The 21,379-nt window shown below is 33.6% G+C and overlaps 1 protein-coding gene across 1 annotated transcript in view; it reads left to right on the top strand.

The window, feature by feature from the left end:
- Positions 1 to 21,379, top strand: part of LOC145291834 (mitotic checkpoint serine/threonine-protein kinase BUB1-like) — an 85,918-nt gene that overhangs the window by 6,404 nt on the left and 58,135 nt on the right. The window contains exons 4-8 of the mRNA XM_080137721.1: positions 2,977 to 3,173; positions 6,108 to 6,280; positions 13,889 to 14,091; positions 15,272 to 15,348; positions 20,824 to 20,865. Coding sequence (XP_079993847.1) covers positions 2,977 to 3,173; positions 6,108 to 6,280; positions 13,889 to 14,091; positions 15,272 to 15,348; positions 20,824 to 20,865 — 692 coding nt within the window. The remainder of the gene's footprint in view (positions 1 to 2,976; positions 3,174 to 6,107; positions 6,281 to 13,888; positions 14,092 to 15,271; positions 15,349 to 20,823; positions 20,866 to 21,379) is intronic.

Below are 21,379 nucleotides of genomic sequence, written 5' to 3'. Positions count from 1 at the left end.
CCACCATTGTGCTGTGCGTTCAGTAGTGATTCCTGGACCAAACGTTTTGTTGATATTGCAGGCTGTTTCAGCAACTTTTCGGCCTAGCTTGAATTGAAATAAGAAAATTGTTCAAATTTGCTATTTTTCTATCTTGTATTCAACGTTCTGAAAAGAAGACATAATTGTTTTAAAACGATTGTAATTTAAACGATTAGATAGAGCAAAAAACGCTATTTGAAAGTCAAAATATTATAATGAAAACTTATTTGAAAATACATCACTTGAAATCAAAATTCCGCAAAACCTTTGTTAACCTAATATAAAAATTTAATAAACAATAACTCCCATAGATTGCTCAAGTTTTTAAATGCTGCTGGTGAAAATAAATAAATTATGAATTAAATTAATCAACTATATGTATTACTGTACTCACAATAACCCTTATCCCCGAGTGGCTTCTGGCCTTGATGAGTGGTGGCCTCCATGTAAAAATTTTTTTTTTAATTTTCACACTTTTGCACTGATTTTCCCTGACTAAAACCCAAATATAAAGATTTACATGGGTCAGAATACCCTTTATATTAAGTTTCATGTCTTTAGATCAAAAACTGACTGAGGAGTTTGGTAGGCAAATTTTTTAAACAAATATATACGCATACATAAAGATATATAAAAAAAAGTTCTATTTTCTTTTTAAATAAATAGAAAAATGGGTTTTTAATATGACTATCAATGCATAAAATCCCCAAATTTATAGGAGTATAGATTTTCATTTATTGTAAAAACTCTTCATTATATGCATATATTTTTACAAATGTAAAGTTCATTTATGGTGGATAATTTATATTTTTATTTAATTTTAATTTCATTGATAGTTTAAAAAAATATTAGTAATTCGTAATGGAAAGTTTAGCTTTAAAAAAAACAAGAATCATTTTTGGAATCACAAACTAGACACAAATTTTTCCGATGCCAATTCAGATACCTTGAAATGTTCTGATGTTTCAGATTTCTGATTTCGATTTTGATTAATTGTCCCAGCACTAGCAGTGTCAGAAATTTCGTGAAAATAGTGAATAATTCCACCCCATCTTTCCAAGCTTATAACTCCTCGAAAAATGTAATTCAAGCCCTAATTTTTTTTTCAATTAAAGGAGCAAGGACCAAGGTTTCATTAAAAAAAAAAAAAAAAAAGACAAAAAAAAACAATGTGTTCTTATAAAATAAGGTTTTAAACTTCGGATTTTACAGGTAAATTTCTAAAAAAGCGATTTTTTTTTTTTTTTTTTAAATTTGAATATATTATTTATTGACCTTTTCTCTTCAATTTGTGATATATAAAACTCCCCGACATAAATTAATTATTTACTTTTTAATAGACATTTCAAAATGGGTGACACTTGGGGGGGGGGGCGTGAATTAAAAAAAAAACGTTTGTCTAAAATATTATATTCGGTTTATTGGAAAGAACATAAAATTTCACATTGACCCTGAAAATATCGTAAAAATAGAATCAATAGAAAAATTTTGATAGATTTTTAAAGTTTAAAAATTGAAAAATATTGAGTTCGGAAAATTCATTACTGTTTTTAAAAAAAAAAAAAAAAATTTCTATTACTTTTAAAATAACTGTAATAGTTTATTTTGGAAGTATAATCCATAAAGAAAATAAATAACCCACTTTTAACAGAGAAATTACGAGATTTTTATATTGTATTCGCAGTTTCGTGTTAGGGGTGTCAAAAATTCCTACAAAAATTCTGATACACCTATCCCAGCACTAGTTTCTATGAACATAAATACAGTCTTATCTTTAAAATAGAAACCACTACTCATCATCTGTGTAGATGAATCTTAATTGAACTCTCACAGACACGCTTCAAAATCAGTTTTGTACATTTTTTTGATCCAGAGCTAATGAGATTTTGCCCACTTTTAATCTAATAATTATTGCTTCCATTATGATTTTCTTTTACCACAAGATGACAGTTTTTTTTAAATAGGATTTTTCATTTGTGAAATTCATTTGTATTTTTTTTATTCTTTGAACTACTGTTCTCATCTTGCGTGTTATTTGCATAAAGTTTCCGTCTATGTAATCTTTGGCCTTCTTCAGATGTATCTTGTCAAACTTTGAAATCTGCACAGAATTTTGAATTGAACTGTTTAAGTGATTTATGAGGTTAGCATGCTCTTGTTCCATTTGCCGTGACTGAGTAGTAGTCCGCAAGGGATATGGAGTACTTGATGAAATTCAGTTGAAAAAGTTACATTCCTGGAGATGAAAGGTTACTGTGAGGGTGACCCAAAAATACAATTGCGGATTATTTAGGACTTCTGCCCTGTCATGACTGATGCAACGAGAGCATACTACCTCCTGTGGGTTCCATTCTAGAGTTTGACAAGATACATTTGAAGGAGGTTGCAGGTTACATTGGTTGAAATGTTGTACAAATAATACTACAGATGAGAACGGCTGTCTGAATAAATCAAATAATACAATTTCAGTGTACAACTAAAAATAAAAACTTGAAATAAATGAAAAATCCTAACAAATAAAGGATCGATAAATGATTACAACATTATGTTTAAAAAAAAAAAAAAAAAAAGGATATTTATAGTAAATGAATTACATTATTTTTTTGTTTCAACACATTAAGACGAGAGAGAGGAATGGGTTAGATGGAGGTTAAAGAGAAGGCTGTGGAGAAGTATAGAAAAATAGGAGAAAGACCCAGCTCATGAGAGAGAGGGGGTTTTAATATAAAGATTTTAGACTATTGAACTTTTTAGTTATTTTATAGACCTTGGCAACACCATGTAACCCTGCTAATATATTCAAAATCTTAATTATTTTGAAGGTCTTGATTAAGTTACCCGGTCCTCCTTATCTCTAGTAACATTAGTAACATAACCTAGAGATTCAAACCTATCCTATTGTCTTTTGTTATCTAAAGCAGTGAACCTGACTAATTTTTATGTTTGTTGTTTCAGGCTAACATGTATGACACTCCAGAGGTGATGTTTGAACACATGAGAGATCATGGGATTGGTTCTCGTTGTGCTGCTTTTTATGAAGCTTGGGCGGGTCATCTTGAACTTTTGTGCAATCCTAAAAAAGCTGATGCTATTTTTGGAGAAGGGATCAAATGCAGAGCAGAACCTTTTGAGATGCTTCAAAGACGACACCAGTAAGTTCTATTTTTGTATGTGTACTAAAGTACCCATCCAAGGATTGGTGAAATTAATTGCCCCAGAATAGAACAATTTTGCATCTCAAATGAAAGTTAAAATCCAGATATAATATTAAACTTTGTGTCTAAAAACCTTATTCCAATTTTGATTTTTTAGAATATTAAAATGAATTTTAAAAGGAAATTGAAATTCCAAGAATTTTGCTTTATTAGTGTCTGGTCATGGATCAAATTCAATGTAAATTTGAAATATTTGGATTTTCAAATGGGAGGTTGTAGCTATCTTATACCCCCAACCTTAAAACCCTTTAAAATACTTCAAAGAAACTGAAATTGAGGGAATATTTATGAATTAATGCCTAATACGATTAAAATTTAACAAAACTACAATGTATCCCCTTTGCCTAAGACTAAATTAAATATAGTTCATAGTATGATTCCTTATGCCTAGCAGCTGTGTTCCAAAATTCTTAATGATTAGTTTATTAGTGAATATTGTACATATTTAACAGCTCCCATTACCTCAGAAAACGTGGAGGGGGGTGTAGAATAAAAGACATAATTAAAATTATGACTTAATTATGAAAGTAAATGTTCAAGGAATATTAGTTTTTTTCGTTTTAGTGGAATTCCATTTTTTTTTTTTTTTTTTTTTTTTTTATATCCATAAAAAGCCTATTTCTATGTAAATGTATTTCTATGTAAACTTTTCATGAATTTAAATTTTTGCCTTTTGGTGTCCCCCCCCCTTTCTTTTTAAGAAGAAACTGATGTCTGCCAAATCAGTAAAGCCTCCTTATTTCTTCTTAGCCATTTAGTTGGATTTTACCTTTTTCTCTTTTCCTATTTTTTCTCTCTTCCTCTCAATCTATTGTCTGCCTTTCTTTTTCCATCTTATAGTGGTTCTATCTTAACACTGAAAATGCTAATTTCTCTATTAAAGCTAAGACGTCAAACAATTCATGTCATGAGTAAGGAAGTTGATATTTCATTCCTCAAAGAATGACTTTCTGTCTCCTTTCTCCAATATGCACACTTGGTTTCTTTTTATTTTCCTGTTTTTCTTATTTCCTTTTTTCATCTTGTCTTGCCTTTTCCTTCTTTTGACAGTTCTCTCTAAAAATGTTAATTTTACTGAGAAATGATTCCTAAATGGCGCAGGGCAATTGGATGATTTTGTTTCATTAAAGAATGACTTCCTGTCTCCTCTATACATGCATACTAGGTGTTTTTCAATTCTTGTTCCAAATTTCTCCTGTATTAAAAAGCAAAAATAATCATCAGCATGTACGTACCAATTACGAAACAGAACGATCATATTCTAAAAATCATGTAAATTTAGGGTTCTTACAGACTTGAAAAGCCCTTGAATTTTGACTTTTGCCTTATTTCTATTATTACCTTGAAAAATCCTTGAAAATATGGAAAATGTCTTGAAAAATTAATTAAAAGGCCTTGAAAATTGTATTTGTTTTGCCCCGTAAAAATTTGTCAAAATATTAAAAATAAAATCAAAATCAATACTATTTAATTATTTTTTGAATATTAATAAAATACTATTAAAATAATTTTTAGTATTAAAAATAAAATCGAAATACATTGCAATTGCATAGTATTATTGTAAATACAAGAGTTATGTACTACCTCGTGTAGTTTTGTGATAAAGATTCAAATCTGTCTATTTTTAGTCTCATTTATAATTTAATTTTTTTAGGGGGTGGGGACACAAGGGGAGAGGAGTAGTGGCATCTTTCATAAAATACTTTCCTTGTGCATATGAGACTCTCCAATGACGACCCTCCCCACCCAATGTGATAATTTAAAATCAGACCGGCCAGTCCAAAAACAAAATGGATAAGATGGCAACCCCCATGTTCCTAAAATATGTTAAGCAGAACAAAGGTTATAGGAAGTGAGATTAGTAGAAAAAAATTGAGGTGAAAGTTGTTCACCAAGGAACACAAAGGCCGCTGAAATAGGATTGTTAATCAAGGTGTGGAGGGCAACTGATCCAAAAGATTGGACATAGAGGTTGATATATTTAGGGTTCGTTTACCGATAATTTTAGAAATGGCAGTAAATTTTGGGACGGTTTACAGCAGTTTGGGACAGTTTATGGACTATGTTAAGTTGGCAACAGTTTTTAAAAAAATTTTTTTTAAGACCGTTTCCAGTTTGACACAGTTAAATGCAGGTGGTGGTTTAAAGCAAATTGAGATGAACTAAGCTGACTGACAGACGTGTAATATACGTCGTGCAACATGTGGTAATGCGACAAGGTTTCTCTTTGAGTAATATGGAGATGAACTAAATAATCTTACCGGTGGAAGATAAGATTACTTGTTCTTGAAAGAAAAGTCCATGATGTCTTTACAACAGGTAAAACGAAGAAGATAGACATCGGAGAATGTTTACATAAGTTTTATTCCAAAAACACCAACTGCGCAACTAAGAATGCTACCCGGAAATCCCCCCCCCAAAAAAGTCTGCAGTAACTGTCCTTAATATATATATAACAAGACGAATTCTCGAGAGAAGATGTTTTGTATTCTTCAAGCGACTCTTCTCATCATGAGTGTTATTTTCACATTTCAGTCGATGTAACCTCTGGCCTTCTTTAGATGCATCTTGTTGAAATTTGAAATCCTGCAAAGATTTCAGAGTTTGACAGAAAGATTCCCGAAGAAGGTCAGAAGTTACATCAACTGAAATGTGAAAATAACACTCAAGATGAAAACATTAGTTTGAAGACTCCAAATACGAACAATCAATCCTCGTATAAAAAATTCAGAAACCTAATTATTTAAAAGCAAGATATGTTTATCATGACTGGCTGATTGTAAAGCATAACCCTTTGTTTATCTCTATTTTTAATCTGACATTTTTCTGATTTAAAATAAAATGTTTTCTGTATTGTTTAAATTTCCACAGAGAATTTCAAAATCGAACAGTATTAAATATGAAGTGGCAAAAACAAACTGATGATAACGCGTCTGGGTTTGCCACTGGAGATGCAGAAAAACGTGTGGCCTTCACTGGTTTAGAACCTGAAGGGAAAAATAGAATTCCTTCTATTCGACCCGGACATGTCGGACTAGTAAAAAGTAAGTAGATGTATTGGCCGTAAAATTTTTCTTAAATTAGTTTTTCTTTGTTTCAGATTAGTTTTTTTTTGTTTGTTTTAGTTTATATTTTTAGTCTTTTTTTGTTTTAGTTTTTTTTTTTAATTGTTTTAGGTTATTTTTTATTTGTTTTAGTTTAATTTTGTAAATTTTTTATGTAATTGTTTTAGCTTTTAATTTAGTTTTTAATTAGTGTTTTAATTGTTTTAGTTATTTTGAATTTTTAAAATTTAAATTTGTTTTAATTTAAAATTTATTTTAACATTAGTTTTCTTTTGTTCTTTTTAGTATTTCCTTTTTCATGGGAAGTTTTAGGCATTAGTTACTTATCTTTGCTTTACAAAGCTATTTATTGAAAATTTTAAACATTTATAAAATGCTTTAATCTTTTTCTTTATTCTGCTTTTGAAAAAAGAAAATGTCTAAAGAAATTTTAATTAATTTTTGTTTCCTCTACAAACTTAGGTTTTTCAAAATTGTTTTTATTCACTTCCAAACAATGCACATTGCAACCGAGATGTAAGTGGATATTGTGAAGCATTATGGGCCAGATTTAGAGGTGGCATCCTTAGTTGTGCAACTGGTTCACATTATGTTACATGTTAGAACGGTCAAAAACCAGAAGGCAGCTGTTTGAAGGAAGAAGCTACTGGAGTAGAAAATCCTCTAGCATCTGGGGACCACCATAGTGAAGGGATGGGATATAACTGACAGTCGGGTTGATGTGGTATTTGTTGAGGGGCACTAGAGTAGCAAGATCGTTGAAGCACATTCCATTGAAGTACTTGTAAAACAAGCACAGGTATGCAACATTGCGATGATGGGAAAGAGACAGTGGTTGAAAAGGTTTCTTATAATTGTCAAAGGAAAGGAGCTTTGTCTTAGTAGCATTAAATGTTACCATCTACTTATGGACCACATTCAACTACAGATTGGATGTCATTTTCTAAGGATTCAGCCATTGACTTGGATATGTGCATGTCTGTTTTACCATGTCGAAAATAGAGCATGGTGTCATAAGCAAATATACCCATCTCTGATACAATTTAATCAGGGAGATCATTTATTAAAATCATGAACAATAAAGGTCTGAAGATTAACCCCTAAGATAGATCCACATTAATGCCATGTTTGGATGTTTAACTATCAAAGACAACCTGGATCTTTCTTTTGGCGAGGAAGGATTTAATTATATTAAATATTCGTCCAGTGATACCATACGAATTTTCATGAAAAGAACTTTATGTTAGACCTTGTCAAAGCGTTTAGATATATCACGTGTTACCGTCATAGCTTCAGTTACTTTGTTGAGTGTATAGTATATGTGTTCAGAGATAACAGTTTATCTGTAGTAGAACATGCTTCCCTTAATCCATACAAATGGTTTGAAAAAAGTTTAGCCTCCGCACATAAGACATGACTTGATTTTTCTTCCACTCCGAAGTTCACACGCCATATCTAACCAACATGAAAAGAAAAATGAAACTAAATTTTTATTTAACAAGAAAAACTTTAATTTTTGAAAGCTTAGAATAAAATGTTTTATTTATCATAAAAAAATATATTTTGGTCCCCCCCGATTTATCGGAGAGGGACCTATGTTTTTAGTGATGTCCATGTGTGCGTCCGTTAGTCAGGGCAATTGCCATTAATTTTTCCTGAAATTTTGCCACAAATTATATTTCATTAAATAAATGTGCTCAGTAAAAAATAAAATTTTTGGCAAAAATTCCCATTGCATCTCCAAGGGTTCAAAAAAGGTTTAAAAAATGGCTAAAAATGACACATTTTGCCTCATAACTTTTGATCCATCGATTAGATTTTTCTGAAACTTGGCCAAAATGTGGAGCCCATTGTTCTTAATCCAGTATAGGTGACCTTGGCAAAATTCTGGTTTGCATTCCTAGGGACTTTCAGTGCTAAAAACGCCCCTTTTTGTGGCTCTTTTTTTTCATATTTCTCACCAAAAACTTGATATGTCTGATTATATAGTGATTTTTCATGGTGGTCAACTCAAATATGCATGTGTTAAGGCCTGAAACTGCATCGTTATCCATTTACACTATGATCCGGCGTCCTCAGGGGCTCAAGAGGTAAAAAAATGCCCCTTTTTGCCCCATAGCGTTTAATCCATCCATTAGATTTTCCTGAAAGTTGGCCAAAATGTGAAGGCCATTCTTCTTAATATAAATTCAGTATGTGTGACTGGCAAAATTCTGGTTCGCATTCCTCTGGGACCGTTAGGGCTAAAAAAAACCCTGCCTTTTTGGAGCTCTTTTTTCATATTACTCAAGAACTTGATATGTATGTCTATATAGTGGTTTTCCATGGTCCTGAATTCAAATATACATGTCTTAAGGCATGAAACTGCACTGTTTGTCCATTTTCAGTGGGATTTGGCATTCCCAGAAGCTGAAAAGGTGTCACAAATGCTCCCAAGTTGTAAAAAATGAGACTTTTTACCTCATATCTTTTTTCCCATCCATTAGATTTTTCTAAAACTTTGTGAAAATGTGAAGGCAATGTTGGCCCTTCACACTTTTCACATTCATCATCTCTTCACTATTTTTTGTGGTGTCATCTCACATGCAGCACCAGAGAGGGACCACACACGCGCGGCTTGTTCAAAACATTTTTGATAAGACTGTTAACATCTTTATTGATTCTAAAAAACTTAGCTTTTAGGCATATATAATTATTTTTTATTTTTTAAAAAACTACATAACTTACAGATAAAATTATATTTTTTACATAATATCAGCAGTATTCACCTAGCATTGCTCCTGAGGAGATATATTATTGCTAGTTTGAAAGTTTCTGAGGAAAAATAATTTTAAATATAGTCACATTTACAGTTTTTGGCTTAAAAAAAAGTTACAAATATCATATTCAATAGAGTTTTATCAAATAAGTACGACTAAAAATGATGCACGATTATTGTATGACTAACTGCCACTGCTGCTGATTAAAGCAACTTCAATGCAGGCGATCGACCGTGTCCATCAGCGTAAAATATTGTAAAACAATCTTGTAATAAACAATAAAACGAATTTACTCAGCAGTTTTGAGTGGTTATTTTTTGTAAATAAATTTTTAAGTCCATACCTAAAAAGATATTTACTAAAGAAAACTCACGATTTTTATTAAATATTTCATCTTACACGAGCGATCTAAGTCAGTCAGCGCAAAAAATGTTATTAAAATAAACAATAACACTTTAGTCACAGTCGCGATTATTTTTCGCAAATTCTTAAAGACTAAAACTTTTTTTAAATCCAGTGTGCCACTTTCTTTTAATTTTTAATCTTTATAAAATAAAATAAGTTTTCTTTATTATTGGAATAAAAACAAAATGAATTTAGTCAGTCACGACTTGTAGCTGAGAATTTTTTTTTCAAATTAAATTTTACAAGTGACCTTTTTTAAAGTTTGAATTTTCTAACACAATAGCAACGTAACACTAGAAAATCCTTTTAAAAAGTAGAATAAATCCTAAAGACTGAAGCAATGTTTCTAATCCCAATGTTTTCCCCACATTTAAAACCTTAGTGTCTGCTCTCGTGGGGAGACAAGTAAATTATTTAAAAATTTTTTTTTTTTTTTTTTTTTTTAAATAACATTGCATCAATTCGGTTTCATTTTTCCAAAAAAAAAAAAAAAAGAAAAAAGTCAATGTGTGTTGCTTATCCAACCTACAAAGGGTGTTTAATCCAAAAGCCGTTCTGAACATGGCGAGGTTGAAAATAAGAAAATGCCTTTTGGAATTATCACCTCCAACCTTCCCATGTTAAGAATGGCTTTCGGAATAAACACCCCTTACCTTTCCATGTTAAGAACAGCTTTTGGAATAAACACCCTTTGCAGGTTGAACAAGTGGCGCACATTGACTAAAAAAAGCAAAGGAAATCATTTTTTTAATTTTCTCAAACATTTTTTTAAGTTATATTATTTACTGATATTTTCTTTTTTTTTTTTGTTTTTTTAATTAAATTGGAGTAAAAAGGTTCAAGCTAAATCTTAAATAAACCCAAGTGACTTTTTTCTTTAACTTTGATGTTTTTTTTTCAACACAAAGTATATTCCAAAACTTTGAAACAAAATTTATAACAAAATTTGAAATATCTCGCAACACATAAATAGTTGTATTTATATTTTTGTTTACTTTCTGGCTTAATGGAGAATATTTAAGAGTTTATTTTTGCAAATATCTCTAAGTATAAAGCTAAAAAGATATTTGCCAAAAATAACCTCGACCGAACCTTGATTAAATTCATTTTATTGTTTATTTTAGTAGTACAAGATGTTTTTGCACTGACAAATTGAGTAAATCACCTGTGACAAAATTGCTTTGACTGATTAAACCCTTAATGACTGAGACAATTATTTCTTTCAATACAATGTGCAAAATAATTGTCTCAGGATTTAATTAGACGTACATAAAATTGTATAATTTTTAGTTGTGCATAATTAGTAAAACAAAGTAATATAAAAAAGAAACTTTTTTTTTTTACAAAGATTTTTAACGAAAAAAATAGAAAGAAGTGGCACATAGAATTGGAAAAAGTATTAAGAAAAAAAAATTTTTTTGTAAATACGTTTTTTTTATGACTCTAAAAGTATATTTGCCAAAAATAACCTCTTGGTTGAAATTTGTAAGTAAATTCATTTTGTTTATTTTAATAATACCACAACAGATTTTTACGATATTTTGCATTGACAAACTCAGTAGCTGGTCCGAGTAAAAATTGCTTTAATAGCAAATCAGCAGCAGGAGAAAATAATCGTACATAATTAGTCGTACAATTTTAATAAATCCCCTTATGTATGATCAAAATCCGGCACAACTAAATTATCCGATTCGGATCTTGCTGATTCAAGCAACTTTACATATTGTTTCTATATGACAAACAGCAGGAGCAGTCAGTTGTACAATGATCGGGAATAATTTTGATAGTACATATTTAGTAAAACCGTTTTCAATATGGTATTGAATAAATTAAAAAAAAAAAAAAACTAAAACTATCAGCACAGTGGGTTTTTTTTTAAAACATATCAATAAAATAATTATTTAGATGTTTAAATCTTTTCATAATAGATTAATCACAAAGATATTCCTTGTTTGATTAAACGTTTTTTTGTGTAAGTCCAACCTCGTTAAAACAAACAAATATACAGAAAAATCTTATATAATGTACAAATCTGTCACAGAACGAAAATGTCATGTTCCAAAAATGATGTAAATTGATCAAGTATTTTTTTTTTTAACTAAGAGAATCAAATTTTATGATGAAGTGAGATGTCTTGATGTGCTATGCTTAATAAATAAAGGTAAACAACTCAATTCGAACTACTGAGATCAAAATAAGCTGTCTTATCTCAATGATTTGCCATTAATATTGTTAGAAATTGTTAAAAATGATTATTAAAAAAAAAATCTATCTGATCAATTTATGTAATTTTTGGAATATGACATTTTAATCTGTGACAGATACATAGATTTTTCATTTTTTTTTTGTTTTTTTTTAATTAGGTTGAACTTTGATCTTGCATCTTTTATTTTTAAAAACAAAATGGAAATTTATTTAAAAAATGAATTTTCGTTTCTTTAAATTCATTTGTTATTTTATGGGCTTAACTGATAATTGCCTCCAGTGATCCCCAGATGGAATTGAATGAAAATTTCAATGGTTATTTAGAATTCTTGAAAAAATTGGTCCTTATTGAAAATTATTTGAATGTTCTCCCTGTAAAGTGATCAATTTCTAAGACTAATCAAATATTCTTAAAAGCAATAACAAACTAGAACAAAATTAAAATAAATTTCTACTTTAAACATAATTTCTATTTATTTTAATAAAACTGAAACAACTTTCTGCTTGTTCTTGCTTCAATGTAACTTAAACATCAATTTTTTTTATTTCTTGAATATTAAATTTTTTGTTTTAATATAATAGTAATTAGTATTAATTAATAGTAAATTAGATTTTGTTTCATAGCTTATTGACCCTTTTCAAATTATTTAATGTGAAATGTCATTTTGATAAACATTTTTATGCTTAAAGTTCTTTATCTTTATTTATTCAAGGTGTTTGATTCTTTTGTAGAGGAAAACTTTTGCTTTTGGATTTGCAGAACATGATTGAGTTATGCAAATGGAAAGGAAGAAAGAATAACATCAATGTTTTGTGCAAATTTAAAATCCTCTTACTGCCCCCCAGTCATCATCGGGAGGAAATATACATATTATAACTGTCATGGCATCCTTTGTAACTGAATCATAAGCTCATAGACATTATCTCTCCATTTCTCAATTCAAAAGTAATAAGTTCTCCCTTCTCAAATTCTGCCAATTCTCACGCATCTTATTTCAGAAACGAACGCTCAACTCCTTTACAAATACGGCATCTCTCGCTACACGAGGCAATCATTTTATAAATATTAAGCCAAATACAAAATAGTAACTGCTCATAATCAGAAATTTAGACATTCATACCCTTACAGTTACATATGCACACATTATCACCATGCACCCCCCCCCAAAAAAAAAACAATCCTTGAAATACAAAACATAGTATTTATGGTTAGCATTGTTTTTTTTTTTTTTGCTTTTCATTAACGAAGTGACAATAATACCATTCTTTTTGTTTTTTTCTTTTACTTTGTTATATAACGGAGCCTTTCTTTTTTTGTTTGAATTTTTTCTGTACCCATGCACACCTTAATAGCATGCAGATATCCCTCCCACACACACACAAAAAAAAAACAAATGTAACATTATTATTTACTGGTTCCAGTGTTTATTTTTCGTTTTCGGCATTAACCGCTTAGAATTAAATTGACACCCCAATATTTTATGCATATATGCATTAAACTAAATTAGTTTGCCTTCGAAACCACTTATTTGTTATATGTTTGATTATAGACCAATTGATTTTTTTTTTTTTTTTAAATTTTTTACCTAAGCTCCACCTACGCACTTTTCTTTAAAATGATGACTTTTATAAGTTTTAAACTATACTGATTAAGAAAATCTCATTTATATTTGGCGGATACAAGTAATTTCTGAGATATAAAGTCCTGTATTATGCACTTTAAAACACTGGTCACCAGATTAGTACACATGGGCGAAGAACAAATCTAATTCTATCTGACCTGTCACCTACCAATTTTTTTTTTTTTTTTTTTTTTTTTTTTGTTCATAGTATTTGTGTGTAGGGATCCCGACAGCAATTATCAAGGTTAAATTTGGGGCAGATATTTGGACCCCTCTCTCCCCTCACAAAATAGGGTGTCTATTCTAAAAGCCATTTTTGACAAGGGGATGTTGTAGGTGACCATTCTGAAAGCCCCTTCCTGACATGAGCAGGTTGGAGGTGTCCATTCCGAAAGCCGTTCTTAACATGAGGAGGTTGGAGGTTGGGCAACAACAACCGTACTTTAATTTTTTTACGAGATGGGGAAGGGATGCTTTCCCTGGCAACGCTGGTTAATGGATCTTGCTAGTTTTATATATATATGTATATGTGAAAATTAATAAATTTTTCTTTTTCATTCTCTCTCCATTTCACTTCTCTTTTTCTTTTTTTGTAGCCGATGTTCGCGTTCCACTTTCCAACAAAGTTTGTCCCCCTCCTCGGGCCAATGGTCATTTAAAAATTTATAATGATGAAAATGATCCTGCAAGCGGCACCATCTTACCTGCGGGAAATGCTATGGAATACCAGAATATCCCAGTACGGAGTGAGGCTAACAGGGAAAATACTAAAATCCCAGGACCATGGACAAAAAACAAAGTAAGTCTTGCATAAGATTTTTTTTTATCTATTTCTCCTCTCTTTCTCTTGATTAATTGATTGTAAATAATTTTTTTTTTTATTGAAGATTTTATGCATTGAAAACAAAATCAGTTTTCTAATAAAATTGACAAAAATTTCTTTGTTTACTATTAGTTGTTTGTTTAAAAAATGAATATTTATTTGTGAAACTTGTCTTACCTCCCTTTTGAACTCTCCTGTGTCTTAAGATTGTTTTCATCAAATTTTATTTTTTATTTTCTTTAATAATTTTCTACCTTATTGTTTTTTCATAATTTTTGGATCTCATCATTTTTCATTTTTATGATCTGAATTTTCTTAGTTTCATAGAAATTGTCCAATAATTATTCATTGTATTTTCTTCATAACTGCAAAAAGAATATTAGGCACTTCTACACTATTGGGACGAGATTTTGTAGTTGATAAATGGAGTTTTCAGATAAAAAATAATGGCTTCAACTGATTTTTTTTATCAATTCTAATAAATTACAATGGTAGCTTCCAAATTATGCAATCGGAATTACCTGAATATTACTGAATTATTAAATAAACAAGTTTAATCATGGTAGCAGGTGAAAATTGCTGCCATCTTGCTTAAATCGAAATGGAAAATCACCTCCCTTTTGAACTCTCCTGTGTCTTAAGATCGTTTTCATCAAATTCTATTTATTTTCTTTAATAATTTTCTACCTTATCGATTTTCATAATTTTTGGATATCATCATCTTAAAAATACGAGGAATATGTAGATACCATTGTTTTCGTGTGAAATTCAGTTTTACGATTTCCAAAATTTCATCCCAATAGTATAAAAGCTCTGAATATTATTTTCATTTTACAAATTGAATTATCTTTGTTAAAACATAATTTTCCTTAGGAAAAATTAGCCAGCGTTTATGTAAACAAAAAATATCATGAAATTTTTGTTTGGCACCTTCCAGCGTTTTTCATAAACTGTTAGAAAATTCCAACAATATCATGGTCCTTATTCTGCATAAGTACCAAAAAATTTATTCAATTTCTAATACTTATCCTATAATTACTTTTGCAAAATTGATTTTTAGTCTTCCAATGAACATGTTGCATTTAAATTTTGTTTAACAATGATTACATAACAGAAACTTGGAGAATATATTTTATTTAAAAAAATTTCTTATTAGATCAAGCAGACAAAATCTTTCCCTGTCACCAGAATGGCTCCATTTGAAGTCCAAAACGATGAATCAAGTGAACAAATGTAAGCATTTTTTTCAATTCCTTTTTTTACCTTACTTTTGCCTTTACGTTTAAAAGTATATTTTTGCTCTCCTAATATTAATCAGAAACTCCTTTATTATTTCGATACTCCATTATCTTGGTTATACGTATTTGGATTCTTTGGACCACTGTTCTTATTCTGAGGGTTATTTTTACAATGTTTCGGTTGATATAACTTCCGACCTTCTTTGGATGTATCATGTTAAATTTTGGAATCTTTCTGCCGAACCCTGACAAACTGCATGGAATTTCGAATGTAACTCTTTATTTAATCCACGAGAGTAACATGTTTTCATTCCATCAGCCATGATTAGATAGAAGTCCTAAATAATCCACAATTATATTATGAGTATCGGCCACACTAAAGATTAAAATTCAACCTCTGGAAGAGTGTAACTTACAACTGAATTTTTACCAAGTGTTTCATTCACTATGCCATGGATCTTCGAGAAGGTCGGAGGTCACATTGACTGAAATGTGAAAAAAAAGAAAGAAATGAGAACAGTAGGCCAAAGAATCCAAATAATATGTGTGGAGAAATGCGTGACTTACCTGGATAGACCACGTGCGGGTCGGTCACCAAAAATAAATAAAAAGAAAGAAAAGAAATGGTCAAGACTCTTATTTATAGAGTAGTGATCACGTGAGTTAGAAGAATATGCAAATAGAGGTGAACGATTTTGCGATATAAAAAGCCTGTGTTGTTAAGAGGGGGGGCAGACTGTTGGCAGAAGTCAGTGCTGTCAGACGTGCTTTAGAGTTTTGTTATTATATGCTGTGTTCGATTGTTGGGAGAGAGAAAAGAGAAGAGGAGGAACCAAGAAGACATTCTGCAGATACTTGACTTTGTGTTGGTTTTAAGCTATTTCGGCGCTTGGTGTGCGGTTACTAACAATGGACAGATTCGACATTCGCTTAATACCCGAGTTCGACGGATCTACCACTGGACCGGCTGTCGTTGAATGGATTGAAAAGGCAGAGAAAATCTGTAAACTGTGCAAAATTAAAGAACCAGCCACAGTTATCCCTTTGAGGCTAACCGGAGGGGCCTATGCAGTCTACCAACAACTCGGGGATGAACCAGACTGGGATGAAATCAAGCAGAGCCTGTATACAGCGTTTGGTACAGATCCATTTGTTGCGTGGCAACAGTTCACGAGCCGGACACTTCAACCCAAGGAAACAGTCGACGTGTACCTAGCCGACCTGCGAAAATTATCTGTACCGTTTGGTGGGGTCAACGATAAAATATTAAGCTGTGCTTTTTTGGTAGGCCTACCCGAGGAGGTCAGTAAACTGTTGCGGGCATCATCAAGAATCGATGAATTGTCAACTGATGAGTTATTGGCCCGAGCTCGAAACATCTGTAAGGAACAGGAACCAATTGCAGCAGCAGCTCGTTTTCGACATGGAGGCAATGTGGACTCTCTTCCAGATAGTAATAAGCATGCCACCCCAGTGTGCTATAAATGTGGGGAGGCCAATCATTTTGCTAAAGAGTGCCGGAGTGATAGGAGAGGTGTATATCCACAATCAAAGAGACCAGTGCAATGCTATCGCTGCAATAAGTTTGGGCACATATCTCGCAACTGTTCGGGAAACGAAGTTGGGGGCAAGGTACTATCGCTACCCTTGCCCCCTGCCAACCAATAAACACAGGATTGCCTGTCATTAGCGTTAAACTTGATGATGTGCAGTGTTCAGCACTTATAGACACGGGGTGTTCCCGGTCTATAGTTAGTGCCCATTGCTGTCCGGTGTGGCGGAGGAACCCAGTTGGCGTTATGACCATCAATGGCTTATCACGGGTATGTTGTGGTGAAGGGACAGTCACAATCTGCACTGAGAAGGGTGACACAGCTAAAGTTGACGTTCTGGTGATGCAGGAGAAACCCCTTGGCTACGACATGTTGCTTGGAATTGATGCAATACAAGCACTAGGAGGCGTTACAATCACAGCAGCTAGAGGTATCAGGCTTGGAGAAGGGAAAGACGTCTGTGCAGCCATGTCGATTGAAGAAAAGGACTTCTGTGCTACATTTGATGACAACGAAAGGGTGTGGACTGCAAAGTGGAAATGGGCCATGGGCCAGGAACCAGATCGGCTGTGCAACACGATTCCAGAGTATGCAGTTTCTACCAAGAATAGGGCCGCATATGAAGAAGAACTTCAGATGTGGATTGACAACGGTTGGTTAATACCATACCCACAGGAACGTCTGGGACCACCCAAGGGATTAATTCCGCTCATGGCTGTTGAACAACCTACCAAAGAAAAAATTCGTCCCGTAATGGATTACCGAGAGTTGAATCGGCATGTTGATGCGTTTACCGGAAACGCAGATGTGTGCGCTGCTAAACTGAGAGAGTGGCGTCAAAAAGGGAGCAATGTAGCACTTCTGGATCTAAAGAGGGCCTACCTGCAGATACGTGTCCATGAGTCATTATGGCCGTTTCAGACAGTACTACTCAAGGGAAAACTATATTGTTTGACACGTTTGGGTTTTGGCCTAAACGTAGCACCCTTGATTATGACAACCATTATTAAAACTGTTTTGATGCAGGATGAGACCACAGCAAAAGCTGCTTCAGCCTACATAGATGACATCTATGTTAATGAGGACATAATGTCTGCGGATGCAGTTCGAATAAAACTGAAAGCGTTTGGGTTAATAAGCAAAGACCCTAAGCGCCTAAAGGATGGAGTGCCCGTGCTAGGCCTCGAGGTCTGGGAGGAGGGCAATACGTTGCGATGGAAACGAGGGAGCCCACTTCCAAAGTTACCCAATGTATTAACAAGACGTACTGTGTTTTCTATCTGTGGTAAATTGGTAGGACATCTACCTGTCTGTGGATGGCTCCGATCGGCAACAGGAGTGGTGAAAAGACGAGTGACTACAGTAACAAAAAGATGGGACGATGTTGCGGATGATGATTCTCTCCAACAAATGATGGCTGAAATGTTGTCCAGAGTGCATAGGAATGACCCTGCCCGGGGTGAGTGGCAAGTGTCTGGAAACGAACTAAATGCATGGGTTGACGCAAGTTCGTTGGCTACAGGTGTCGTGTTGGAGCAACTAGGTGTTGTTGTGGAAGATGCATGCTGGCTTCGTCCGAAAAATGATGCCCAACATATAAATTTGGCAGAACTTGATGCCACGTTAAAAGGTCTTAATCTCGCATTGCAATGGCAGACTAATGTTGTGCATCTCCACACTGACTCATTGTGTGTTTACCATTGGTTAACCGACACCTTGACTGGAAAGGCTCGAGTTAAGACTAGAGCTGCAAGTGAAATGCTAGTACGAAGGAGACTAGCAATAATTAAGCGTCTAGTTGACGAATACAGCTTGCAGGTAGACATTACGTTAGTCTCGTCGATGCAGAATTTGGCTGATAGCTTGACTCAAGTACCAAAGAGGTGGATCGATGCAATGAGGCAGGGATCCGATCTTCAACAACAAACATGCGCGACTGTAACGGATCAATTAACACCTGACCAGATCCGTATGATACACCAGCAGATTGGACATCCTGGAATTCAGAGGACTGCATATTTTGTCCGAAGAGTATGCCCTGCAACTACAAAAGCATCAGTGAAAGCAGCCATACGTTCGTGTGAAGAGTGTCAGAGAATTGATCCGGCACCATCCCAATGGCAAAAAGGGAAGCTCGAGGTGGAGGGCAACTGGCAGCGAGTAGGGATGGACATAACACATTATGGGGGCAAACATTTTTTGACCATGACGGATTGTGGCCCGACGCGTTTCACAATATGGCGCCTGTTGACACGACAGGATGCAGCCAGCATTATACAACAGTTGAGAGCCGTCTTTTTTGAACGTGGTGCCCCGATTGAAATTCTGACTGATAATGCCGCCACATTTCGATGTCAAGAATTTCAGAAATTCGTGCACGAATGGGGGATTAAAATGCATTATCGGTGTGCATATTATCCCGAGGGTAATGGTATAGCAGAACGGTGTCACCGCACCATCAAAAGAATTGCAGCCAGGACGCAGTGCTCTATTCCAGAAGCTGTGTACTGGTATAATATAACACCCAAGGACAATGCAACACCAGCAACTGCACCAGCCAATGGGATTTACCAATATGAACAGCGTGTGAAAGGAGTTGATGCCATACCATCAGTGGTGAGTGTTGTCAATACACCATATCAGGTGGGAGACCTTGTTTGGATAAAACCCCCAAATGCTGGGTGCACTACGAAATTTTTCCGGGGAAAAATAGATGAAATCATAAGTCCTCAGACCATGTTGATTGGTGGCATACCACGTCACGTAAAAGATATCCGCCCTTGTTATACCTCTTCTGATTCTGAGGACGATGAGGAGGATCACACACCGTTCAGAGATGATCCTGATCACTTACTGCCCCTTCAGGTGAGCATAGAAACACCACCAACAGAACCAGATGAGGGAATGATGGGACATACTGATGACAATAGTGAGGAGAGCGATGGACACAAGGAAGTAATGCCTCATCGAAATACTCGACAGAGACGAATACTGCCCACCCCCCGTGATTGCGAAACCCAGCGAGAAGGGATGATGGAGCATACCGAGGAGATGACGCCTCCGATTCTTCGGAGAAGTACCCGACAAAGACGGATACTGCCCCCCTGCCCTGATTGTGAGACACCGCCTATGGAACCACGAGACGGGATAATGGAACAGACTGGTAGTAATGATGGTGGTAATGAAGAAAACAGCAATGAGGAAGTGCTTCTTCGAAGGAGTACCCGCCAACGACAATTGCCCGCATGTCCTGTTTGTGATCATGAGATCAGGGGGGAGTGTGGAGAAATGCGTGACTTACCTGGATAGACCACGTGCGGGTCGGTCACCAAAAATAAATAAAAAGAAAGAAAAGAAATGGTCAAGACTCTTATTTATAGAGTAGTGATCACGTGAGTTAGAAGAATATGCAAATAGAGGTGAACGATTTTGCGATATAAAAAGCCTGTGTTGTTAAGAGGGGGGGCAGACTGTTGGCAGAAGTCAGTGCTGTCAGACGTGCTTTAGAGTTTTGTTATTATATGCTGTGTTCGATTGTTGGGAGAGAGAAAAGAGAAGAGGAGGAACCAAGAAGACATTCTGCAGATACTTGACTTTGTGTTGGTTTTAATATGAATAGTCAATCCTCTTCTAAAAAATTCAGAAACATAATATCCGTTATCCTGTTTGTCTTCTGATTTTCTCAAAATTGGTTCAGTAGTTTTCACAAAAGTTTGCATGAAGTTATAACCACCATGAATGTGATAGTGTTTGAATAAAACTTATAAGCCCATTATTTTTTTTTTTCTTCTTGAACCATGTTTTTTCCAATCTGAAAACCATGCTTTATGAATACTTGAAATTGAGATTTTACCATTATTTTGAAAAACTTTAATCTTTAAGCTAATGTTCAATTTGCTTTTGTTTTTCTTTACTAGGATTCCCAAAAGAACCCCAGAAATTGACAGTCGAGTTTTGAGGTGAGTTGATTTATCAAGATATTGAATTCATTTCTATTTAAATTTATATGGTAATTTTTAGTGATGGGGCAATTTTAGTATTTTTGTGATTCTGATAGAATTACTAATTTTAGTCATTTTTAAATCTGTAAATATATATAGCTATAGAGTTACTCTTGTTTTTCTTATTTGCATAAAAAAAACTATTTAATATCTACATACATTTTCTCAATTCAAAAATATATATTTGAAGCGGGGGAGGGGGAGTGATAACCAATAGATTGAATTTTTACTGACAACAAAAAATAACAAGAATTCTTTTTCATCGGAAAACAAGCACAAAATGCTGGGTATGTGCCATATAATAATCTATAAAGGGTTGATATGCCATAAAACAAAACAACCAAACCAAGCACTATCGAACATGGTAGACAGAGAAAGACCTCACTGAAGTGCCTGATATGACAGCAGGTAACCTGACTGTCATCCATTTAGAATGGACTGCATGGAAAGCAGGCAGGCTACCTTGACTAAG

Source organism: Euprymna scolopes, chromosome 2 (genome assembly GCF_053919585.1).
Source record: "Euprymna scolopes isolate OS-2025 chromosome 2, ASM5391958v1, whole genome shotgun sequence".
In the NCBI taxonomy this organism is placed as follows: domain Eukaryota; kingdom Metazoa; phylum Mollusca; class Cephalopoda; order Sepiida; family Sepiolidae; genus Euprymna; species Euprymna scolopes.
Note: the sequence above shows the minus strand (reverse complement) of the source record. Positions and strands in the feature narration are given on the sequence as shown.